This window comes from Filicampus tigris, chromosome 9, assembly GCF_054856515.1.
Source record: "Filicampus tigris isolate MCC_2025a chromosome 9, RoL_Ftig_1.0, whole genome shotgun sequence".
Classification (NCBI taxonomy): domain Eukaryota; kingdom Metazoa; phylum Chordata; class Actinopteri; order Syngnathiformes; family Syngnathidae; genus Filicampus; species Filicampus tigris.
Window position 1 is genome coordinate 7934804 of NC_141225.1, and position 27494 is coordinate 7962297.

The 27494-nt window shown below is 42.0% G+C and overlaps 1 protein-coding gene across 1 annotated transcript; it reads left to right on the top strand.

Annotated features, from left to right (window-relative positions):
* Positions 1-430: 430 nt before the first annotated feature.
* lrrc38b (leucine rich repeat containing 38b) lies at positions 431-26767 on the top strand. The gene is made up of 2 exons (XM_086041479.1): positions 431-1782; positions 20706-26767. The coding sequence occupies exons 1-2, from the start codon at positions 1149-1151 to the stop codon at positions 20951-20953; spliced, it is 882 nt and encodes a 293-aa protein (XP_085897605.1). The 5' UTR covers positions 431-1148; the 3' UTR covers positions 20954-26767.
* The last annotated feature ends 727 nt before the right edge of the window (positions 26768-27494 follow it).

Sequence of the window (27494 nt, forward strand, 5' to 3'; positions counted from 1 at the left end):
CTAGCCCTATTAAAAATGGCATTTTTGTTTGTCATGCACCTGGTTAGGAAGTGTGGCGTGGCCCCGCCCCGGACTGCACTGCCTTGCATCTTGCTGCAAGGCTTAAACAACAGATACATATCATAGATTAGGTTAAATATCATTACATTTATTAATTACAAATGAAGACCCCGTGCATGGTAACATTTTTTTAATATGTTCAACATATAAGACCATGAAAAAAAAATCATACTTTGATTTTAAAGGACATCGTCCCTACTTAAATCACCAGTGGAGGTCAACAAAATGGCACCTGCTTCCTCTCTTTGGCAGATTTCAACGATGGTTATTATGTCGTCACAACACAGGAAGTGACCTCATGTGTTCACAGCGCGGCTGAGACACGCCCCCACCGAGAGAGGATGGGATTGTTTTGAGGGTGCGAGCTGAGTCGTGCCACAGTCGGAGGCAGACGTCGGAGCTGCACGGCTGTGCTTTTGTGTGTGTGTGTGTGTGTGTGTGCGCCTGCACACATCACGCTCCCGCTTGGATGCTAATTCCCGGCTCCTGATCGGACTTAAAGAGGACAGCTGGGTTGTCATTTTTTTGGGGGGTGGGGGGGTGTTGCATGCTGGGAGCTCCACCAGGGAATCATCACAGTGTTAATAATAAAAGGTGGGGGTGGGGTGTCGGGGAGGGTGGGGGGATAATCTTACGCCACGCTTGAACGATGTTCCGTGGGATTCTCTGTGTGGTCACAAAGGCTTTTCCCGCTCGCTAATGGACCGATGGGGGGACGCGGCGGCGGCTTGCCATGCTTGAATCCCACCTCCGCGTCCCAGACCTTCTTGGTGACCGCTACCAGATCCACTGAGGAACCCCCACCCTGCGTACCCTGCCGTCGCCCCCTAAATCCGCAACCATCCTTTACATCCTTAATCTGTACTTCTGGCCGCGCGAGTGTATTCACCCCTTCTGATGCCTAAATGAGCTCCCTAACCTCCTCGTTGTGCCGCCGTCACCCCCTGAACCCCTCTTTATTCCAGCATGTTCCATCACCGGGGTTGATCCCCCTTTCTCTCTCCCATTCCCCACCCTCATCCCAATTCCCTGTCCTCTGACCCCTACCCTATTCACCCTCTTTCCCCCAAACTCCTCCCCCGCCCCCCATGACCATGTTGCCATGTGTCTGCTGGCTCCAGCCTGTCCTCATGGTGCTGACCTCTGTGTTCTGGACCCGGGGGGAGAACTGCCCAGCGACCTGCCTGTGCCCGGACCCCCACACAGTGGACTGCAGCGGCCGCGGGCTGACCCACCTCCCGGACGAGATCCCTCTGGACGTTCGTCGGCTCCTGCTGGCCGATAACTGGATACCCCGTATCCCCTCTGACTTCCTGGTTCTGTACAGTGACTTGGTCTACCTGGACTTAAGGAACAACACGCTGTCATACATCGAACCGGGGACCCTCAGCCCCTCCTCCAGGTTGGTCTTCCTGGACCTCGGCAGCAACAATTTGACAGAAATCCCAAAGGGCACCTTTGGGGAGTCACGGAGCTTGATCAAACTGCGACTGGGTAACAACCCCTACCTGAGCATGGTGAGCGAAGACGCCTTCCTGGGCCTCACCTCGCTCCGAGAATTGGAACTGGAGCGTAACGCGCTGTCGAGCCTCAAGGTGGGCGCGCTAAGTCAGCTGCCTTCCCTGAGGGTGGTGAGGCTGGAGGGCAACCCTTGGGTGTGCAACTGCAACTTTGCCAGCCTGTTTGCGTGGCTCATGGAGAACAGTCATAAGCTTCCCAACGGTAAGAAAATCAGGCAAACTTTTCCATACACACAGTGTTGTAACATATTACATCTGTTTGTGTTCCTCTCTGTAAGAGAGGGAACCCCCTCCTCCCGAATCTTGTTCTAATTTAGTCTCTTTCTTCCTCCACCCCCATAGCCTCCAATGCGAGTGTGTAATATGACACAATAGCCCTTGTAGAGGATGAACCTGCAATGAGATACACAGAGAAACAAGACTTTTGTTCTCAGAAAATTAGTTCGGATAATATTTGGATTTTTACTTCAGTTCATGGTCATGTAGAACAGACTTTTACCCAGTCTTGGATGGTCAACATCCAGTTTTTATTTGATCTAAGACTCAACATTTAGAGGGTTTTCTTTAGACTTTAATCCACCATCATCATCCAATTTGTCTCTGTAAAGCCAGGAATTAATGTGAGAGCTCGCAAGAACATTGTATCGTTGTCGTGGTACAATTGAGGGCACCACAGTGCACGAGTGGTTAGCTGTTCTTCTGCACGCCACCTTCCTCCCACATTCCCAAAAAATGCTTGTTAGGTTCACTGAAGACTCTAAATTGTCCATTTCTGTGAAGGTGAGTGTGAAAAGCCGTTTGTATACATGTGCCCTGTGATTGGCTGACGACCAGACCATGGTGTACCCCGTTTCTCGCAAAAGTCAGCTGGTATAGGGTCCAACTCATCTGTGACCCTAATGAGGAAAGGGCAGGATAGAAATTGGATGGCTGCATGTACATTTTCATCGAATGGCATCCAGCTCAGGGTGGTTCCACTTCTCTTGCCAAAAGTCAACTGGAATAGCCTCCAGCTCACCAGTAACCCGAATGACAACATTGTTGTTTGTGTTCCCTGCGAATGACTGGCAACCAATTCAATGTGGACCCTGTTTATCTCACTTAAAAGTCAGCTGGGGATAGGCTTCTGCTCACCTGCGATCAAACAGTCTACAATATGCATTGTTCGATATTCTGCGCGGTCATTCGGTCTATCAAGTTACTGCTTTACATAATAGTGGGCATCGGGTAGACATTTTAGGCCTTGTGACTTTGAGTTAGATAACAGGGCACTAGATTTGCTGTATGTGTGAGTGCTTCTGAGAAACAAGACAAAGCTCACACTAACGCGTCAGACATATTGTACTGTGGCTGTGAGCTGCTTACATGGGCGGATGGGCCTCTAACAGCCATCGGGGGTTTGCCCTATTTGTTCTAGTTCGTGCACCAAAAAAAAAAAAACAAAAAAAAAACGAGGCACTTTAATATCCGCTTTCATTCAGCTCAAAGCAGATAGCATATCCCATCAGACACTGCGCAAACAGCTCCAACTGAGGCTGAGCCACGCGATTACTATTGATGTCTTTTAGTTAGCTTTGGAGTGTGAGAAAGCCACAACGTGGGACCTGACAGTGTAAAATGAAGCAGAGCCAACGTTGCAGCTAGTTCCTCATGCTGCTGGTCAGTGTTTGTCAAAATTGGGCCTGAAATAAGAATTTAGGAATAAAATGTGATGCAAATGCATGTTCGTGTGGAGGCTGCTGCCGAGAGAGAGTGGGTGTACTTCTTCTTCTCCTGTCACTGTTCCAAGGTTGTTTGGGTGTGAGTGTTGACCTGCGTACGAAAACAGCCTCCTTAGCTCAAATCTGGATGGTGCGAAAGAAAGCAAAAGTACACGCAATACCGATAATGGCACCGAACTTGAGCATTTTCCCCACCTTCTTATCAATGTCAGCAAAGACCAGATGTCACATGTCTGTGTAAGACATCTGGTGGTGTGTTTTTCTCTCTCACTCATCTGATCGGCAAAAAGTAACAAGGGCAAATCCTCATGTATTTGGTCAGGTGAGTCTTGGTGCTATGACAGACATTTGGTTTAAGGGAGTTTGTCAGTGGAGATATTGTTATGTATTGAATACGGTGTGCTGTGTTGGTCCTAAATGGAAAAATGGGCTATGACTATACAGAAGCCTATTTCAACCTACAGTGTACCCAAAGTGCTTTAACACCGGCTCCTTCTTCACCCACTGACGACACAGCATTAGGAGCAAGTATGGTTCGGTATTTTGCCAAAGGACACTTTAGCTGCTTTTCCATTACAGGTTCCAGAACGGCCCGTCACCACACCACAATGGCCTTGCTTGGCCCGACCTGGCCTCTGTTGCTTTTCCATTACAACAGGCGCCGATCAATTGGGACGGGATGAAGTGAACTGTGCAAGCCTCCACTGCACATTGCACACTCGCAGCATGGGGGCTTCTGCCATCATATTTCAGGAGAAGCAAGTCTTGGCCATGGGTTTTGCAGCGATTCAGAATATGAATTGCTGTTGCATGATGTGGCGACGTCACAAATTACAGCCCATCAAATTCACAGAAGCTTTCGGATGTAGACAAAAATCCATTTTCGGGCTTAATTGAGTGATATACAGACAAGCATACAGTATATACAGTACACAAATTGTATATTGTGTTTTACAACAGTCCTTAACCTCATTTAAGCCTGTATCTCACTGGGGAGCCAATGCTTGCAGATGTCGCAAATCTTGGGTTTCGCCAGGACTCATAAAAGCTTGCAAACAGTTTTACTTACTTACTCACACACAGTTTTTCAATTCCCAAGGAGGTCTTGAACATGTTCAAAATTTCCTTGCAAATCCATTGTTTCGCAAACAGTGGCAAGTGTTTGCAAAACAGTCGTAAGCATTTGCAAACATAAGACGTCGCCAAATTTGTTTTAGGTTCGCCAACGCTAGAGACCATGTGATCATGGTCACCGTGGTTACCAATATACATCAACCCATTTGTGCATAGCATTCCCATTATCCACATTGATCATTGATCATGCCAGGGCAAACAAGGCTCAAAGAGGAAGACAAAAACCATTATGCTTTACAATGCCTGTTTGGATGAGTTTAAAGACACAAATAGCAAGAGGTGTGCTGTAAACAAAATGACATTGTACAATATTGTCTTTAACTACTGCTCATTGGTCACGGACCTGACGCAATGGCATAAGGTGCTGTTTGCACCAACCTGGAAGTACTGTAAAAATGTTTTTAGTGGTAAATTTTACGAGTTACGCGGCCGTTGGGTTGGGGGACTGCTGAAGCTCTGGGCTGCAGCTGAAGACCTCTCATTCAAGTGAATGGGACCAGGCGAGAAGAGCGTGCGGGTTTACCCCAAGCTTCTCTATTTCATCCACTTGTACATATGAAATGTAAATATGGTTAAGTATTGTTGTAAAACATCATTATGCGTACTGTAATACTGTTTTTATATGACTTGGTGGCGGCTCTGTCTTACTGGCTATAAAACCCGGAAATGGGCTTGTGCGATGGAGTTACTTACCACATGGCTTAAAAAATACCTAGATCTGTCGGCCAATTAGATGACAGTGATGTCACAGCCCCAGTCGGCCTGTATTTTAGAGCAATCTTGAAGGAGGATCTGAAGTGCAGTTCCATTGTAACGGCACGTCCCCCAAAAGTGTAATGGAAAAGCGACCACTCAGGGCTGAGCGAGGCCGTTCTGGTATGGAACCCGTACAATGGAAAAGTAACTTTTGGCAAGATCACAGTGGCTCTGGTTTGAACCCACAACCAACTTCATCACCTGAGCTATGCTGCCCAAGGTCTTGAGTACATCACACACTGTAAGAGCAAGCTCAAGCTTTTTTTTTTTTCCCTTCATGTAGGGTCTCTCATTTTAAATTGGCTAAAAAAAAAAAAAAAAATGTGCCCACAATCTAATGAGACCCAATGCAAGAGATGTATTATAAAAATTATGACAAAGATAGCAAGGAATGCATTGTCTCAGATGACCACAATACCTTGCTTTGGGAATCAGTTGTTTATGATAATGAATGCTAGTGTATTTTTCCTCACGTTCGCTACCCTCACGATCCATACAACAATGACAAATGACTAACTGTGTTAGCATAGTCCTGCCTGAGATGCATTTACCGCCCTTTGAGCAGCTGACCTTCAAATTTCCATTAGGGCATATTAGTCTGTACACTGAAGGAGACAACATGTTCAAAAAGGTTTGTGTTTAAACAACAGTTGTATGAAAACAATCAATATGAATGTGTGCCCAGTGAGACACTGTGCATTGTGCACATCAGGCCAGGAGTTGGCAGTGTTTGCAACTACAGCAATCCACTACTATTTGCGAATAGCCACGAATATCAAAAAATCAATGAGTAAGTGACTCCCTCAAAGTGTTTTATAATTGCTTATATTAACAGATTAAACTGTAGATTTGCCACAAATTATGATCCCCAAACTGTTAGGTTTTCGTGGAGGAGGACCCAAACGCAGGAGGCAAAAGTGTGCGCAAGATTAAATATTTCATTTAAAACAAAAGGCAAACAAGGTGCTGGGATAATAAACTAATAAAATGTTGAAGTCTCCAAAAAACAACAAGGAACAAAACAAACTAAACAAACACTAGAACTATGACTATGACTATGACTATGACTGGACTGGACTGGACTGGACTTCGACAAGACTTACAAAGACAGGATAGAACAGACGAACCAACAAGGGGTGAAAGAAAGCTGGCAACTAAATACAGACACGTTAACGATACAATGAGGAACACCTGGACAAGACACAGAGGGTAGGAGGAAACTGGTTGGTTAACACAAGGGACTGGGATGACAAGCACGGGTGGACTCCATTTAACGAGAGACAAAGGGACACGAGGAAAAGCATGAAGCTAAACTAAAAAAACAAAACTCAAAACACAGACCATAACACAAACAGTTTAAGTACAAGTTCAAACTATTAAGTTCAAACTGATTTTGCAACATTAACATTAAACACCTTACAGATGACTTTATTTTGGAAAACAATTCAGTGGAAGACTCTCTTGTAACTTCTTCTTGTAACAATCCAGGTTAAATTAAAATATTCCCCAGCATATTACACTTTTTTGTAAATGTAAATGTATCCCTTCAACATTCTTCCTTTGACACAATGTAATACTTTCCCATTGGACAGGGCTTTAGTGTCATCTTGGGGCATCTTAGGACGTTTGAGAAAGAATACAAAAAAAAAGGATTTTTTTTCCCCCCCAGGAAACATCTGGCGATTGGTTGCAAAGGGGGAAAAACATGAATAGCTTAATCTGTGTGAAGTGAAACGTGGGGGATTACTGAAAAAACACACAACGGTTAGTCTGACATTTTTCGTGCTGTTTGTTGAAACTGTTTGTAAAACATTCACACGATGTAGTGTATGAAGTGTTGTTTCCACAAATGAAATTGATAGGATAAAGCTGGTGTCGGTCCGCCATCTCTCTACCAGACCAAATTCATCAAATCGTCTTCAATGCGTGCTATTGGAAGCAGGGGCGCAACAACAGATGGGACACTCATTAACGAATGAAGTTGACATGATGCGATTTTGGAATATACAGTGCATCAGCGGTGGCGAGTGTCCTTGACGTGGGTGTTGGGAGCACATGTTACATTCATGATTGAGTGAGAAACTCAATAACGTGACATGAAACCAGTAATCCCAGCTGACCCAGAGGAAAGTCTTTATAATTGCCTACGTTAATAATTTAAACCGTAAATAGAGTGTTCCCTCACTTTTTGCGAGTGATATTTTCCTAGCCGCCCCTCAGCAGGTGACTTTCCACGAAGTAAAGGTGAACTTTTAAATGTAAAATAAAATATAAATAAAAAGCCGCTAATTATAGGCTATATTCATTAATTAATGCGAGCGGAGTAAGCTCTACACTTTAGCAGCGCATGAGGACTATAACGACGAAATTGCATTTTAATAACTACGTTTAAGTTTTTGTTTTTCTTAGAATGGCTTACCTTAATAAGAATCTGATGTTGCATTATCGCTAATGATACAATCCTGGTAGATTAATGCGCCTTGCAAATTGTTGCTGTGCAAACCAAAAGTTGCAAACCCGCTCACATTAATCTCTTTACTTTGCTTGTACTGCCTGCAATATAGCAGAAAAATAGCGAGGGAAAACTGCAATAGTTGAAGTTGGTAGTCACAAATGAAAACCCATAATGAAGCCACAATAACCAAACTGCGAAGTAGCTAGTGAACACTATACCAAAAACTATGACCTCAAAACAATAGAATATCATTTCAAACCCATTTTACAACAGTACACTTCAACTAAATGGCTTACCGACGGTTTGAATTTGAAAAAATACACCAGAAGTGCACGCACGTATGTGAATGTGTGGCGAAGACTTTACATAAGACTCTCTGGCTATGTATCACTTCAAGAGATTCCTTGACACCAAAGACTGGACAGCACTATACTTTCCTATTTAGATTATTTAGGTGGTCTTCTGTCAGAAAGAGCACAAAAAATAAAAATAAGTGAATATTGTAGAATTTGTGAATAAGGATTTACTGTACGGTACCAGTATGTAGGGTGTTAGGGTGGATGCATCGGCAACCATGATGTCTGTTTAAATTGTGGACAAGTCTCAATCCGCACTGCATCAGTCTGGTCTCGTTGGTATATGCTGCTTGTGAAGGTGTTGATAAGTTGAGTGTTAAAACTGAGGAGGAGGTGCAAATGATGCAAACTGCCTATTATGAAACATGAAGGTTGAAACTCATACAGGGGGTGCTCAGTTTACGACGTCCCACGAAATTATAGTGCCGGTAAAGCCCGGTTCACACGGCAGGAGTTTTAAATTGTCGGCCGATTTCCAAACCCTGAGAGATCCTTCACGTGACTAGAAGAAAATCACGCGTATTACAGTTTTTAACGTACCGTGTGCGGTGTGCAGCCATACTGCATGATCAACACATCACACATGAACCACATTCATTCACAGGTACTGGCACGTCAGAAGGAAAATCTCGCAAAACCCCTTGAGATTAAACGAGACTTTGGAGTGAACAAATATGGCGGATAAAAAGGCAGAAGGGGTCTCAGGTCGTGTCTTGACGGTGCCACTAGTTTGCGAATGGTTTTTATTGAAAAAAAAAGATACACAAAAAGAAAAGAGGTCGGGCTTCCTTTGCGGCGTGACTGTTTTCATTTTGGATTCCCACTGCGCTTCTTCGCCGCCCCGTCACCTCGCTTTCTGATTGGCTGTATGTGTGCTGCATGCTTATTTTTCCTCGGCGCGCAAGTCGAGCCAAAACAATCCAACATGTTGAATATACCCGATTTGAGGTCGGACGCCCCTTCCGAGCAGCCGAAATCAGGCTGAGCACACCGCACACGGCAGGATTATCTGATGAAATTATCTTTAGAGCCATTAGGAGTCGGCCACGACCTACGATCGTTGGGAGGGGAGATTCGGAGCAAAAATTGGGCCGATTATTCTGCCGTGTGAACAATGTGCTATAGTCATAATTACAGTAAATATTTATAGAAATACAAACACTTCTCAACCACAAATATGAAACAATCCAATGTGATTTTGCATGCTGGTAACCGCCTTCTTGTGCTATGTGACGATGTCATCTTACGCCGTTGCACAAACTAGTTCACTGAGTGCCGTTCCTAACCTTGAAATGGTATGTTTCAATACTGGCCTAAACCGCCTGTACTATCCTGTATACATTTGGCTAGCTGGCTGAAGTGCAACATAAAGGTTGAAATGCAACAAGAATGTTCTGTGAAGCTGTTGGTAACTGGCTTAGCATTATCGCCCTATCATAAGGAGGAGATGCAGATGATGCTAACTGGCTAATGCAGGATGTAAAGGTCGAAACCTATCCTCAGGGGGTATGTCAAAATGTTGCTGATTAAGGCCTGTGTTGCTACACAATGAATGATCTAAATGTTAAAATGCAAAGCACAAGAAACCAAAAGCCGATGTAAAAGAACTAGTTGGAAAATCATACACTCCGCTATTTTTGAAATCGTCCTGAGGTCTTCATGGTTCCCGCGACGGCCCGCATAATGCAGCAGCCAGAGAGCCCCACGCTGCAAACCTAATTCCCACATCATTTTTCACTTCTTGATTTCCCCCGTGATGCAGAGTTCACCAATTGGCACACTTGTCTGTTTGAATAAGCTTGATTACTGCCAGTCAGTGAGGTGGCAGATGCTTAAAAAAAAGGGAGGACATTTTGGGGCATGGGTAGGGCATATGGATTTCCTTACAGAAGATCAGACCCACAAACTGTATTTCTTCAGATAGTGACTGGAGAAGAGGTGTATTTGTTATAAATGTTCTGTTGACTGTCAATAGCCTACAGGATTGTTATTTCCGTGTTGAATTAGCCTTCTTCTGTTCATTCAGTCCACTGGAATCAGAACTAATTGTAATCCACTTGTTTTCTCCTCATTACTTATGGTGCTGTGCGGCCATAAGACTATACTGTTGTGTATTTTGTTTGCCGTGGAATTCTGATTTTCAACCCAGTTCATGCAGGTGCTACTTTAGAGGATGTAAATACATTTGTGTTCCTCTTGTTTTTCTTTATTTGAATTCACTGGAGTTTCACCATGTCCTGCTGCTGTGCTGTCACGCTAGTTAGACATTTTATTCAGTTACTGCTTCTTTGCTGATCACGGTTAGGACGAGCGAGACATTCAACACCAGTCAGGATATTTACAGAGACTAAAGTGGGAATGAGTGGACGTGCACATTTATTTGGATGAGGAATGGCCACAGTTTTTCGACCGACAACACGCCGTGGAACGTAACAGCTGAAACGGTACATTCCAATGCGGCCACACTCGGCTGTGCAGTCAGCCTCCTCGCAGGAACTTTTTTTTTGCTGAGTATTGACATTGGCGGCTGCAAGCGATGTCGGACAACACACGCGACTGCTTGGGAGGCAACCCCGCGACATGAAGACACAGGCTCATGATCACCTTCACACGCTGCGCGGACAGTAAGGAGCTAATGTTGTTGTGCTAAAGCCTTTTGTTTTAACGGGCTGAAGCTAGTTGTTGCTATTAGCCGTCCCATTATCCTACCTTTAGCCGGAGAGGGAAGGGGGTGGGGGTATAAAGCTCCCATCTGCCTGCCCTGTTGCTCGCTGCAAGCCGCCGTCTCCCTCCTGGGAGTTGACACGAGTTTAGCGTCACTAAATGTCTGAAATACAAACCAGTCGGGGTTCGTGTGTGCATTCCTGCTCTTGTTCGCTTCAGCCTGTGTAAGTGGAGAAACGATCACCACGGTGTTTTTGATTTTGTGGAGGTGATCATGGTGAGATCACGTTTTATGTCAATAAATCCAAATTATTGTGCAGAACACTTTTATACCTTCTCAGGTTCAAGTGGACAAGAGGAGTAATGTACATTTGCATTTTGGTGGCGATCGGTCGCCGTTTGAGAGAACAGAACTGACAAAGCGAGCAAATTTACCACGCTTGGCTCCCTCCCGTGACGTGGACAGCTGAGACCGAAAACATAACATAAGCCACACCCCCAAAAGGGGCGGGGAAATTTGTCGTAAACCTAACCACAAAAAAGCCCTTAAATCATTACAGAGTCTTTTGAGGTGGGCATTTTAGTACTGATGTCATTTTTACATGCAAACCTATTAGATAAGTGTCAATGTTAAGCTCATCCATGTGTCCCTTTATGTAATGTACTGAACCAAACTGTACCACTTTATGGACTCGTGCTATAGTAAAATTAAAATCTTTAAGTAATTAAAGCTACTTGGTGGTACTGTGTGTTTTTTCTCATCTGTTTGGAGAAAGGCTAAACTTGTTAAATTTTAATTGGGACATGGCGTCTTGAGATAGGACAAGATTTGTGTATAGGTTGGGTGCACATGAAGTATTTTGCTTTTTTGACAGTGTTTTTGTACATTTGCTCATCAGGTAGTTGAATGTTTAATTAAGGGATGAGTGTAAACATGATCTAGTGCTGTCTTGTCCATCGGTGGGTTAAGGGTGAACAAAGGCTATGTATAATTCAGGTTGACATAGTTCTCTGGGTGGATTGGCCAGGGTAATTGGAGCTGGAGCTGCCTGCGGGGCACGGCAGGCCAGCTCTGCGAGCAGCTTTGCCACAAAGTAGCAGCTCATTTGATGGGGTATTCAGAGCCTCAATTTTCATTTGTAGCATTGTAGCAAAATGCACCGCCGTCTTAAAAAAATGAAACAAAAAAAAACAGTAAGCCGCAAGCCGCCCACGACATCACTGGCTATCTTTACACCGCATGTGGAATCAGATGATACCAAGATTTTTTTTAACACAGGCTGGCAGCTTTTGTATCCTGGCCTGGTTAGGAAATGCAACTTTGCACCATGACGAGCTGTTGTCCAAAGGCCACGAGGAGCGCTGATGAAACGTGCTGTGATTGGGTCTCCATGCAGAAGGAATCCCCTCCTGAGTGATGCACCCCCGACTCGCGCTGTCGCATGAACGCTCGTCATTGTGCATTTCACTCGCCTCCCTGCTCGGCTGCTTCCCTCCCCCACGCTCGCCATGACCTATGAATTTTTCATTGCTTTTTTACGACTTTATGGCTCCGTGATCGGCCCCTGAATGATTCTTCATTACATCTGCCTGATATTTAATCGGTGTGATGCATTTCAGAGGGGGATCCAGTCATTACAGTATTACCTTCTGTCTCCGTGTCATGGATAACGTAGTCTTTGTACGAATGAAAGATAACAACGTTATTTGTGTATCACCGAAGCTAAAATCATCAACAGTGTGTTCTTAAAGGGGGAGGGAAAAATCGCCACAGATAGTGGTCCGACACAGTGAGGGAGATCAATCACGAGTGGAGATGGCAGATCAACCGTCCTGTGGCTGACTGTAATCCTACGTGTAATCCATCAACTGTCCGTGCTTGGAATGTGAAGGATTGGTGCAGCATCATACCACTGACGCTAGCATGTCGTTAAAGATGGCCGTTTTTGTGTCCCTTTATCCCTTGACATGGACACTAGGTATAGAAAAAAACAGTGGTCCTCCCTTTGGAGATTACACAAGTGTCCAAAGCAGGGTATTACATGAACCAAACCAGGAACATAAAAACGCAACTGAGTTGGAAACTCAGGTATGAAAGAACCCTAATACAATTTGCTGGACCAGAGCAGGCCATTTCCAAATCAAGAGAAAACAACAATCTTGTCTTCGTATGATGAAGAGGGGTCTTGTCCAACTCCTGTCAATGCATCAGGCCTCTTTCTGTATACGGTAGTTATTAATGGTAGTCTGGTTCCAGCTATCAAATACCGGAGATAAGAAAATAAATAATGTAGCTATAGTTAGATGTTGAATCAGTATGTGTTTATTGAAAATTGGCCACTTAGCAATGTGCAATGATGTTTCCTTCTTTGGATGGTATTTGGCGGATTACGCTGTTCTGTGTCCTCAATGGCATGTAAACTGATCACACTTTGCGTCTTTTTCTCCATCATTGGATTTTGCAAGAGGTAGATTTTTAGGTCTTGGCGGAGGTCACAATGTTCCATCTATTTTCTCATCACTACTAATCTGTAATCACTTCTCAGGGATGACACTCACAGTTTATTTTCAGTCTACGTCCTTCCTTATGTCCTCTAATGTCACAGAGCTGCCTTGTTACCAGCGGTGACAGCGAGAGGCTGGAATTGTTTTCACCTTGTGAGTCAGCATGAGTGTCATTGTGTCAAAATGTGGACTTCCTGTGGGAATTAGCCAAGTGTGAGGACCAATGTGTGACCTCAAAGCACTGAGTAATCCTGCTGTAATGCCATTTTGATGAGAAGTACGGGCTCCATTCTAAAGGTTGAATGTGTTTGCATTTTCATGAATCCTGACCTGCAAAGCAGAATGGATTGCTCAATTAATTCATCAATTCACAAGAGGCCACGTGTAGGAAAAAGCCTGGGAGTGTTTTGCTCATGATAATCTCCACTCAAAGCTCCCCTGAGTCAAAGTGTAAAAGGGCCCACTGCTTGGAAAGTGGCCTGACATATTGTTTGTTATGCAAGAATAATAGAGTCTGGAGCCATAACAAGCCACAATATTTTCAGCTCATTTTTGTCATCAGGCAGCTTAACTGTATTAGCACTTGTAAGGCCAGGCCTCGGGCATTTTTGTCTGGAAGCCGCACACATACAGCATGTTTGACAGGCCTTGGAATTAATGCCATCATTAACCGGTGTGCTCTTTCTCGCCGGAATCAATAACATTGGCTTCTTGTCAATTTAGCTCTGACTCAGGAAGTTCTGACCCTGAACCAGACGGAGACGGCTCTGGTTGGATCATCTGTTTATCCTGTGCAAATGCTCCACTTGGGATCTCACAAGGTCATTAACACAAGGCATTTACATGGCACGGTGCATATTTCACACTTTTACGGCTTTTGTCAGACTTTGTTCTGGGAAAATATCCCTTTAATGTCACAATGATTTATTCAAAACATCCACCCATCCATCCATTTTCAGCAGTACTTTTCCTCTATAGGTTCACAGGTGTGCTGGAACCTATCCCAGCTGACTTTGCAAGAGTAGTGGCGGTATACTGTAGTGTAAAGAACCATTCACACTCAAATCAAGCCATCATTATCTACTGAAACAAGATTTTCATCAATATAATATATACAAATACAGGAGTATGTCAACTTGTCATCTAAAGTAAAAAACAAACCATGTCCTTATGTAGTGAAGAGCTTTTTACAGCGATAAAATGCAAATGAATGGAATATGGTGCAATTACTGTCAAGCAATAAAAGTAAACATATTATGACTGGTCATTACGTGATGCATCAGTTGCTATACTGTTGCTATGGTCCTTTTATGCTTTGTACTTTAGTATGTCATATAGGTTTGATGTCTGACAGTTTATAAGCTTGAGTTACTCAGTGACACATCAGTATGTCAAACCTTCATCGAGTGAGGGTGCAAATTCACTTCCAGTTCAGCTCTCTGTAGTTACTTTGTATTTTCATTGATAAAGACTTTTTACTGGTCAACTACCGTGTCACGTCTGCATATGGGTCCAAATCCCGATCCACGTTACAAAACACTTTATACTGGGATACGTTACCTCTCTTTCTCATTAGTAAGGATGAGCTGGTGTGCAATTTGAAAGGAAAAATGGAAAGCAATAACAAGTGTCCTTCTCCATTTAAACAATGTGGAAACAACTTCAGCAACTGACTTACAACACTTCCATCTTGGGGTGAATTATGTCAAGGTTGCCGCCGACACGCAATCACTTTTTATGATGACTTTAAGATCCCAGAAATCACATTTTTAGATGATTTGTTTTATTGAGTTGTTACCTTATGCTTGCTGTCCAATGAAAAATATGCATTTCAAGGTCGTCATACTGTTCATTTTCATTTGAAAGACAATTCCAACAACTCCCCCAGTTGTTCATACTACATCAGGGGTGGCCAACCACTCAAAAAAGCCACAGCACAGCATAACGTTGTATACCTTTTTAGCTCGTGAAATGTTCTAAGCAAGTCGATACGAGTGCTTCATAAATTTTGGAAACAACGATGTGTACTGTTCTGCCTGACCTTTAAGTGAACAACCTGTGTTTGAGAAGTTAATTCCTGGTTTATTTTAATTATTCGCGCTATTGGGTCTCGTCACTTGTCGTACAAGTAGACCCTGCGCTGGATCTCCTGTTGAAAAAACTCCTGCGCAGTTGGATAACTAGTGGCACGTTTGAAGAGTTTTGAGGCAATTTTTGTCGTTTGCCCATTTCGCCAAGTAGGTTGAGATGAACTTTGGCCACCTCGTGACCACGTTACACGCATGAAGGACGATTAGTGGGCTGGACTAAAATCCACCTCCGCACTTGTTTAGTCCAACCCTTTTTTAAAACTTGTCGCCCCCCTTCCTCTGTCCTAAAAATGAGCGGGATGGAGGGACGGATCGTTCCGGCCCCGAAACGAACTGCCCAGTTCATTTGTTTGCTAATCAAGTCAGAACACAGGAACACTCTGAATAAAGACAACACAGGTATTAAAAGCCAAGTAACAATAAATAAAATAATCACTTTGTTAGTATATAGTTGCTTAAATTTAGAGGGCAACTTATCTCGAATGGGTTGTCCGGGGCAAGAGGTGGAATTCCAGCAAAGCGGTGGTCTCCACAACGGGTACCACTCCCCATCAGACGACGGCTCGTGACATATGTGAGCCATCTCGCCCGAAGATTGATTGCGAAGCAACACAAGGGACCACTAAATGCGTTGAAAGTGCCCATAATCAATGTGTGCTTAAATTCACATTAGTTCTTTTTTATTTTTTTAATCTGAAGATTAACTCTGAGCGGACATGGCTGGCTTTTGTTTACATAACTATCGGAAGAAATGTCATGTGCGCCAGTCAGCCAATCATCAGTGTATTTTTCAGGCACCCAATTGGCCGCGTGACACGAACCCGGACATGGCACGCATATATGCTACACTGGCGAGCAAAATTAGATTTGAACTCAATTCACTGCCGGACATTTTCAGACCCTCTTGTACCCTAACGTTTGAAAAAATTAGAACAAAATATATCATAAATTCCTGGGATTGAATGGCTGCACTGTGAAAAGACAAGTAAATTCGTCAATGGCAGTGAATGAGTTAAGGAGAACGCCTCATTATTTTTGCAGCGAACCAAGACCTGGATGATAGCAAGGAACTTTTAGCACCATTACGTGCTCGCCACCCCTCACCACATACACAACGAGTGGGGTTGACGGCACAATGCGCCCAGCTAAGATCATTTGTCGAAAGGGCTTCTGTAGCCGCATGAAACCGGCTCGCGAGCCGCGGGTTGGCCGGGGCTGTTCGACATGTTGACTTGGTTTTTGATTTAAGATCAGGATAAATAAAGAGCTCGTAAATCATCCTTTAGAGTCCATCTGTCAAAGTGCTATGGTTCTCCGAATATGAAATAGTTAAATGTTGAATTCAATAGATCCACTGTGGAAAGTTCTGTGAGACTTTACCTTAATTGTTCCTGCAGTGAACCTGCCGAGGGAGGATGTGCTGTTCTCAACTGGCAAGGTTTAAAACTCTGCGAGCAAACACTTGACGGTTATTAAATCAGCTCGCTCTGCATTGTCTTGCAGACTTTGCTCTATGGGATAAAAAGAAGTAGGTACTGTGATATATAAATATTTGAATTGTCCTTTCTGACATTCTGTGCCTTTGTCTGTATGTCAACACATTCTGGCCCTTTGAATTGGAATTCAAGCATTATATCTCTCTTGCAAGCAAAGATTATCAGATCATCCACACTAGAGATTATCCTTTGGTGTGAGCTTTGTAGAGTGTTTTTTCCATCCCGACCTGCTCGCAAAATGGATGGGGCCTACAGTCGTAAGTGCTAAAAATGTTCAATATTTACAATGGCAAATTCTCATGTGTGTGGTCAACAATGAGTAGGGCCAAGAGTCGGACTCCACGACTGTGCCATGAAATGAACAATAGCCAGTTAAGTGGGATACACGATAGTTGGGGGGGGGGGGGGGGATTACAAATTTTCACCCCCTTACAATCAAAGGCAACAGAATCCTGATAATCGGATGCCTCTAAAAGATGAGTGATTAACTTGTGGTTTGATGTGTGTTAAAACGGATGTCGCCTCCCCGATCTACTCGCTAAATGGCAGACAATCATGACAGTTAAATGTTGAGTATTAATGATCGCAATTGATGATGTGTGTGTGCCGAGACACGGACTCTGTGCTTAGGATGTGAAACGGAATAATAGCCAGAATAGAATAATATCAGGAACCAATCTGCTTTTGCTATACAACTATTCTTTGTCAAGGTCCGACATTAGCAGTGACCCGATGGCCCGAGGCCTCAACGTGACTGTCGGGCCACCTGAAGCTCATTGATGCTGGCCTGACCGGGCCACCAGTACAAATTCAATAAATGAATTAAAAATCACATTCTTGCTTTTTAAATATCTAATATTTAATACTTTGCGTTTATCCGCTTAAATTGATCAATCATCTTTGCTCTTTTTACCACCGCTGTGCACATTTGATTGTCCCCATTCAATGACGAATTGTACGCTGCATACTCACCTGCATTTTGACAATTGACTCTACATGCTTCACTATTTTATCCACAGATATACCTACATGTATAATTATGCATATAATAAATATAATTACCAATTTTCTTAAGTACTGTTTTAAATGACATTATGTATTAAAATGCGGAGTGCAGAGTGTGGATATTTTTAAGCGGCTTAGCGTCCATGCTTGCGTGCATTTTGGCCTCTGAGACTACACGCTTCACTATTTCATCCGCAGGTAGGCCTGCTTACTGTATAATAACTATGAATTTCATTAAGTGTAGTTTTGTTGTTGCCCCCCACAACTTGGCTCATGGTGACCTTAAAAGTTTAATGTCGGACCCTTTTTGTGCTTCCTGTTTTCTGAGAGTCTGGCTGTCCTGGGGCACAATGCCTATTCTCATGTGTCAATCTTGATACTATGGTACTTGGGACAGAAGGTGCTGTGAGGGAGAATGTGTTGGTCACATGGGGCCCGTTTCAAAAAGTAGGTTTAGTGAAAACTCTGCCAACCCCGAGATGAGGGGAAACTTGAGTTTTCTGTTCAAAAAGGGAGGTAACTCAAACCAGAGAAAGAGGGGTCACTGTAGCCGGTTTCAGAGAGAGAGAGTTAACTTTAGCTCTCGGTCAGTTACCGCAGTAACATAGTCTCTCAACCTAACCTGGTCGGTACCAGGTTTAACTCAATGAACCTTGAGTTTCTCTCTGTCCCCGCCCTCTTTCAGAGACACACGTTATATTTCATTTCTTCATTCATTCCGTTCGCAGGCGAGTTTTGCCGTAGCTTAGTTCTGACATCTGTCATTAAAAAAAATCGGACTCAGCATATGAGAAATCCAGTAGGCACAGTATCACTGAAAAAAGTTTCAGTTGAATTTACTCCATTGTATTTCTTCAACGTGGTTGCACGGAATATAATAATCTGAATCCAGATACATTTTTTGCAAAGACTAAATATCTACTTAATAAATGTATATGGCATTAAAAAAATGTACATGTTTTTAAGTACAATACAATACAATACAATACAATTTATACAGCGCATTTCACAACAGCTATAGCTGTAACAAAGCACTTTACATACAACGACAAAATAGTCATAATACAACAAGGGAAAGCAATAAATGAACACGAAAACACTTCTTCTGGAGCTTCTGGAGACTGTGGAAAAAGAATTAAATGTATTAAAAAACTGGTTTGACACTAATAAATTATCTCTGAATTTAAACAAAACTAAGTATATAATCTTTAGTACCAAACAAATGAAACAAAAAGTCAAAATTATCGTCAATTCTATTGGAATAGAAAGAGTATATGAAACTAAATTTCTTGGAGTTATTATACATGAAAAATTATGTTGGAAATCACACATAGAAAATGTTAAAAAAAATTTTTTAAAAACTATAGGTATCCTTTATAAAGCCAAGGATATCCTGAATAAGGCATCCTTATATATATATATTACATTGCTCATTATTACTGCCATACCTGACATACGGTGTGGAGATATGGGGTCACACTTATAAAACAAACATTCAGTCTATCTTTAAGATACAAAAAAGAGCCATACAAATTATTAACCACTCATCTTATATAGAACCAACAAATCCATTATCTATCAAGTTAAACATTCTCAAATTCCATGACTTAGTTGAATTTAAAACAGCACAAATAATGGATAAAGCCTACAATAATCAACTTTGCCACAGTATCCAGAAGCTGTTCAAAATCAGAGAAGGTTGTTATAGGTTAAGGGGTTAAGGTTAACAACAAACATAAAGCAAATGCGTGTTTCTTCAAAAGGTGTGAATTTATGGAATAATTATGAAATACAACTGAAAAGTTGTGAATCATTTTCAGTATTTGAAAAGAGGTTTAAAAATATAGTATTACAAAAATATGTCAATCAAGTATAGACACAGGAATTGAAAGTGAATCTCTTAATTAACTGTCTTTAGTTTTTGGTTTATGAATATGATTATCTATACATATGTATAATATGGGCATGTCTGTTTATATTTATTCTTTTGTTTTTTGTTTCTATTTATAGCGTTGACTTTGTATATATGTAAAATAAGCGTTTTTAGTTTAGTTTTTATATGAGTTATGCTCAAGTATATGTGTGTATGTATTTATGAATAACCCACCTTAGTATTAATAGAACATGATTTCCAATACTTTATAGTGAACAAGGGGTAGGACTCGACAAGTTTTTTACTTCTTCCTACTCCTCTTGAACATAAAAACTTTACTGAATTAAGATAAGTACTGGTCCTTTATTTAGATTTTTTGTTTTCTTCGTGTTTTTCATGTTGTGTTTAAACGATCAATAAATCAATCAATCAAAGGTTATTGACCAAATGATGATTTTGGAGGTAAGAGGATTCCATCAGACGCCAGTATGTTGTGACTAAGCAAGATTGTAGGACTTCTTCACTTATGACTTGTTTCATTGTTTGAAACGACTTGCCAGAAATGCAATTGGGGAACTCGACTGGACTTGCTTGATTTGTGCCACAGTAACTTAGAGACTTACTTGAAACTTGAAGGTTAGGACTTGAGTTTTACAACTTGTACATATGTGTCTTACTTCCACCTCTGCATCACACACTATAAACAGCAGTAAGAACACACTTGCTTTATTTTTACCTCATCATGTGAAGGGTCGCCAATGTTTTCATACATGGTGATGTCTGTACCCTGACATGCTTCCACTTCCAAATAATGATGAGGTTTACAATTTCCGAAACAATGAGCTGTATTTTCGGTGGCATAATTAAAATCTTGGATGACATTTATTTTAGGGCATATTGCACAACAATAAAACTCAGTCCTGTCCGCTTGCCCTCGCACGTTACGTAATCCGCTGAACGGACGCTGGGCGAAAGCATTGGTCCACCAGTCGTAACATGGCGTCTCGCTTGCAAGCCCGCTTCAGCATGTCTGGCAAATCTGTCTAATCTCATTTTCTCTCTGGGCCCAGGAGTGGAAGGCATGGAGTGCTCCCTCCCCATGGACGGACGCCGCGTGTCCCTGACCCTGCTCTCCAAGGACAGCTTCCGCGAGTGCCAGGCCAGCCTGACTCTGACGGACCTACTCATCATCATTTTCTCGGGCATCTCCGTGTCTGTGGTAGCCATCATGACCAGCTTCTTCCTGGCTTCGACCGTCCACTGCTTCCAGCGCTGGAGTAAAGGCTCTAAGGGAGACGAAGAGGAGAGCGAGGAGTGACAAGGATGTACTTTTTTAAAGGGCTCGTAGGATCCAGATGTTTCTTGCGTGGACAAGACTCCATAGACAAAAGTGTGCGACGCGGTGACAGATTTGTGCTGCGTCCTCACTGGTGAACGTCCGGGACTTTTCTATGGAATGATCTCAGCCTGGTGCAGTTGTTGATTTCTTTGCAAAGAGGCATCGAGGTATGGTATGAAATGTCACTCCAGAAAGATATATTAGTGGGCTGCTCAGCTCCACTCATGATTTCCAATTTTTCAAACGTGGCTTGGGTAGCAATTTGCGTAGTTTGCTAAAAAAAAAAAAAAAAATAGGAAGGGAAAAAACAGGGAAAAGTTGGGGCTGTGTTCACACCTGTAGCTTGGTACTCGTGTCTGGACCAAAAATTATTTAATTATTTTAACTATTTAAATTATTTAACTATCAGATTTAGTGAGCTTTGATTTTTATCGTTGCATCAATGCCTCCACAATTTGGTCCCCGATTTTCACAAAACTCAAATTTTCCAAACCAACAGAGATTTCCCGAAAAGCTTGAAAAATGAATTTTGCCATCATTTTAACGGGGCACATAATGAAAATTTTACTATTTAATTGCTTATTTACCGGTGTGTCTCAATAAATTAGAATATGGTGGAAAATTGTATTTCAGTAATTCAACTGAAAAGGGGAAACCTGCATTATACATCCATTCACTACAAAGAGTGAAATATTTAATGATTTTATTATTTTGATGAATATAGTTGTTAATTCACCATCTCAAGAAATTAGAATATTATATTGGCAACAAATTTGCTAGGAATTGGCCTTCTGCAATTTTTTCCCTCTGCGTTTAATAAACTATATACAGTGGAGTTTCATTTTGGAACTGAGATAAATTTACTTTTCTGTGATATTCTATTTTATTGAGATGAACCTGAATAAATAGTATGGTTTCTGGAGTGCCTGCCTGCTCTTCCGGTGTGTCCGCTTCATGCACCACATGCACACATCCGCTACATTATTTGACAAGGGTAATTCAGTAATTTGGTACTGAAATGCTGCCTTCCCTAAGTGAAAATAGAATGAATGCTTAGTGTTATTATGGGTTCTTGCGTCTTTTACTCTGGGCTCCTGCAACTCCCTGGTAACGAAAGCCAGACTTTATAGTTGCCCCGCATCAGTGACAGGTGGGATGAGCAGTGTCACATTTACATAAGAGAGTGCTGCCCCTTCAAAACAGCTAGGGCTTGAAAAAGGGGGCAAAACGTGTCCTGTAATTCTTGACCTGTGGACTATTCTGACATCATGTAACAGACATGTTATTAAAGTCCATGTAAAGTCAAAGTAAATATGTCTTCTAAATTGGACACACAACACAGAAGAGTGCCGTTAACAACACTGCCAATTTTGATTTTTTTTTTTCTTCTTTCAATGGGCATCACATGTATTTTCGCTATTCGCGGGTCGATCCGGTCCCTATCCTCCCGCGAATAGTGGAGGTCCACTGAACTACATGGTTCTGTCTTTGCACCTGTATTATCATCAAACATATATCATTTTTTAGAAACAAATCTCTGAATTGACTTTACAGGATCTTTAACACATTGTGGAACAATTTGACATTGTGAAGAGATGCACAAGGTTTCTTCTTTAACGCTGCTCCCTGTCTGTGGTACATGCCAAATGAACCAAACCTCACACTAGTTCGTTTACAAGCGGACCGAGACCACCTGTTCACGAGATCTGGGTACGCTTATTTGGTTCGGATGTTAGCGTAAATGTTAGCACTCTTGACCAAAACAAAGCGCACCAGTTTTTATCTACCCAAACAAGTGTGAACACAACCTTCACGATTAAGTTTTCAGATGGTTATTGTAACACTGTAAAATGATCATACCCTACGAAATATCCGAAAGATGTCATACAGAACAGTGACCTCAATATTTATTCCCCCCTTGCCCCAGTGACATCACATCGTGTCATTCACGCCGTGTGTTTTTCTACCAGGCGAGGAAAAAGGACATGTACAGCGGACAGGCAAATCCCACGGTATATTATATATACTATATAGTCACACATGTATGTGCACAATTAAAACAAGCATCATCGTATAAACCCAGAGAATATACTCTTTCATTAGCTTGGTATAGAAAGATGAAATAGCTCTGAGTATAATCCTCACAATTAGAGCAAAAAAATGTGGTATCATAAAAGAAGAGTATGTGTACAACTATTGTGTCAATGAATGCACTTTAAATGGTGAATCTAATTATGTGACAGCCCTAATTACACCATTCCGACTGGTTTTGTCGTCATTTGCCAAAAATCAGGTTGAAGTGAAGAGAGCCTTTAGGAATTTTTTTTTTTTTAATTGTATCTACTTTTTAATTGTGTGTTTCAAACTTAGTGAGCCATCATTGTCATATTACTGGTAGGCCACTTGAGGCCCTGAGACATCATCATGAAATCTATCCATTTAAAAGTCCCCATTATAACCAGTCACTTAATAGATCATCATCATTATCACAGGGGCCGCCGATGTCTTGTGCTTTTAGAAGCCTTCTTCCAAGGGGGAAGCTAATGAGTTTACAGGAGAGGAGAGGTTCGATTAACAAAAAGATGACAGCCGCATTTTTCATTCCGATTGAATGTGGCCTGTACGCGTTAATCGGTTTGGGAATTCTCAAAACCGGGACTATTGGTGTTTATCATAAAGAATTCTGCAGTGAGGTGGAAATAATTGTGTCGCGCTGAGACAAGGAATGGAAAGAATCACACAAAAAATTACCGAGATTAAGGATGCTGGAACGCCTGTGTTCGTTGATTTAGAATGAGTTGTGGTGACCTTGAGGTCGAAGCATTCTCAGCACAAAGCAAGATTACAGGTAAATTCACAGGGAAAGTGGGGTACACACACATACCGATAATAATGCCAAATTATAACATTTTCCATCCTTTAGGATTAAAGTTAGAAAAAAATGATTTATCAGAAGTCTCTTAAAGATTATCCTACGGTGTTGTCGGTTGTTTTCTGACCAATCTGAGTGGAAAACAGTCAGAAACGACAATTGTAAATGTCAAACGCTCAATATTTATGATCGCAAAATTCTTATGTGTGTGCTCAACACTGATTTTGGCCAAGCCACGGTCTCTGAAATTGTTCAGTGAAATGCAACAATAGAGGAACAATTAAGACACAACATGTATTTTCCTCAACTCATACATGCCCTGTAGCACCATGCTGCCTCTCACAGGCAATACACTGTACTATTTAGTAGGGATGTAACAATATTCAAATGTCACGATACGATAATGTCACGATATGAGCCTCACGATACGATAATAATCACGCTATTGTGGGGATGTCGGCGATATATAAACAGCTCACAATACTGTATAAAAACTCCTGATATTGTAAAATAAAAAAGGTCATATTAAAAAACATATATCACAATATTCTGTTTTTGTACATAACGACAGCACTGACAAAGAAATAGGCTTGCCCAATCATTTTATTGTCACTTGGCTCAGCAGCCATTATCATGGTTTATGTAGCTCACAATGCTGTGTTCGGCTGAAGCGGGCCGACTTGAGATGTTGAAAAATTCTTACATTACTTTACTTTACTAATCATACATATAGTTCAAATAGTACAGTTAACATTAACCTCACTGTATATAAATGGCCTGTAATGACTGATAACACCTAATATTGAGGCACTTACTTGCTAATGCACACACATATACACGCACACACACACACACATTGTGAATGGGGGCAATTTGTGGAGGAACTCAAATGTGTTACGTTCACCTTTATCTGGCGATTAGCGTGGTATTGTGGTCAAAAAGTGCCTAATTTAAACTGCACTAATAAACTAACCACCAGACAGTGCCGGAACTGCACACATGGAAACAACATGGGATTTGCTGCTATTATTATCGTGACATGATGACGACGATATCATGGCAATTTTAATATCGCGATATCACGATATTGCTGTTATTGTTACATTCCTATTTTGTAGTACTATGACAGGCAGCTGGTTCATAGGGAGGAGCCTTGTGATTAAATATTTTTATTTTAGCCGCCCCCCAATACGTTTCAATGGGTGTCAGTTATATGTGGATTTTCGTTTTGTGTCAGTTATATGTGGACTCACCGACGGGCGGACATTTAAAATTGGAGGCGGAGTGGCCTATAGACGGGGTACTATTTTTTTCCGCCCGGAAAAAAAGGCGAATGACGGAAGGGCACCCACGCTGCAGACGGCTGACGAATAGCGGACACACAATTTTTTGTTAAATGGCCCAACTCTGAGTACAAATGTAGAGTACGCGCGTGTGTGTGTGTGTGTGTGTTTTTTGTGTGTCCTCAGGTCAAGAAGGTACACACAGTTACCGTCATACTTGTTTTAACATTTGATTGTTTTATATTTTGGGCCTCAAAGTCTTGATCATACACACATTTACTGTAATTATGACATTTACGACTGCATTAGCATAGGTTAGGGATAGCCCACGGCTGAATTTATGAAGTCAGAAGACTTTCGTACAAATTCAGGTCAAGACATTGCCATAGGAACAGAATTTTGTCCGAAACCGAGGACCGCCTATATGCACCCAATAAACACCTGGTTTTCCCCAATATCAATATGCCACACTTTGTAATGTCCTACTGACTTCTTTCACAAACACTGCGAGGAGAAAATTGAATGCTAATGTCTGTCAAATACAGAAGATCGGGCCTGAGCCCTACAGTGAACAGCGAGGATTATCAGCGAGTTTTAACGCCTCCCCATTAAAATGTTTATATTTGATTATAGATGCTATAAAAATGGCAGCAAAACAATTGGCAACTACATGAAGTTCCTCAATTAATTTAAACATCGATTCTTGGCACAAAGATGCCCCCAAAATTATTTTTTTAAATCGTGGACACGTCTTTGGCCAGAGAATGAAAGCAAATAAGATGAGGAAATTCTAACCATGAAGTATTTGCACTAGCATTTTTTTGTTATACAGTATCGTATCACCTGTGGTTTTAAAGTATGTCTTTATGTATTTTGGTTGACTAGCTAACAAGGCTCACTGCTAATTTGGACCTATCCGCCCGCAACCCCCCCCTCCTTCCATTTCTTTAGACACTACAAAGACTTGATCATCACTGGTTACTCCGCAGAAAAGTGGGGGACATTTGTAGATCCCAAACCTGATTATCTTACAACGCTATGAAATTACCTACAGTAGTTCACATGTTCCGGAATCAAATGTGTTGAGTGTGTGATTTTCTCTTTCAACAGTTGTTTCTGTCAGTGTAGTGGAAAGAATCCAAGAGGGACTTTGTTTTTATACATATCATTATGGGTTCCAACTACTGTGTAGTTGCTGTATTGACAAACTCTTACGTTAGCTTAGCTCTTGGCTCTCAACGCATATGTTTGCATGACATGACTTCTTTTCTCTCGCAAACACCGGGACATTAGAGCATGCACTGCTGCATCAACTACTCTTAGATTCATATCTATTTTTATATCAAACCTTTCAGAATGGAGTGTTTATTTACTGCCAGGCCGCAGGCCCCCCCTGGGTCAATGTTGACATTGCGGACCCCAGTGGCCACCTCTTGTATATGGCTTTGTAAGATGCATATTGAAGGTGCCCCATCTAGAGAGGTGACTAGTCGGAGTCAAATTGAGATTATAATCAGCAACGACCGTGACGCCGTTGTTGCACATGAATGCATTTCCAAATGTCAAACACGTCATATGTGTAGCTGTATTCTGTTGTTTGGTTAAATAAAACAAAAATAAAAAACGTTTTTTTCTGTCCTCTCGTCTCCTGTATATGTCTCATGCACCTTTCTTTCTCAAATGAGCTCTTTTGAATTTGAATCCTCAAAAAGATCATCAAACTTTGACCCCATGCTTAGCCCACATTACATGGCCTAGGCAAAAATTCTTGGCAGGTTAGTGTTGCCAGTCTGTATAGGATACCTTCTTCCGGTTGTTCTCATTTCGGAAAGTTCCTTAGTTGTGTCTAGTCCAAGTATGAGCCCCGGAATTCAACCAAAATTGTTGCTTCTAACCAAAACGGCAGATTGACTTTTCAATTTGGGTCCTCGAGACTTTCCACTGTATCCTGTTGTGGGAGAAATGTCGTCCCAATTTTCATGATGATCGGTCACACTAGTGGTCTTTTTTTTCAAGCTTTCCATAGGCCAATTGCTAAATTGGTTAGTTCTAACTAGAGATGGGCATTTTACTCAAATTTACCGGTCCGCTTATCGCCTTCCGACAACAACCCCGGTACCCCCTGCCGCCATCCGTTTATCTGCCTTTTTGTCCGACCGGACCAAATAGTCATCGCCTACAGGTCAGTCCGCCTAGCATTTTAAACGGGCTTCCGTTTGCGTTTCCGTCAACCAACTGCGACCAACTACCACTAATCTGTCACATAGGCGGAACGCGCAGCTCTGGTTCTAACTAGCATTTTTGAAATTCTGTATTTTCTGTATTTTTAACCACCCAAAGCACATTATGAGCCCTCTCTGTGAAA

Bases quoted from the DNA above. Each gene is read 5' to 3' on its own strand.
- lrrc38b (XM_086041479.1), top strand. From the start codon at position 1,149: ATGACCATGTTGCCATGTGTCTGCTGGCTCCAGCCTGTCCTCATGGTG. The intron at 1,783-20,705 runs GTAAGAAAATCA...CTCTGGGCCCAG, and splicing joins CAGTCATAAGCTTCCCAACG to GAGTGGAAGGCATGGAGTGC.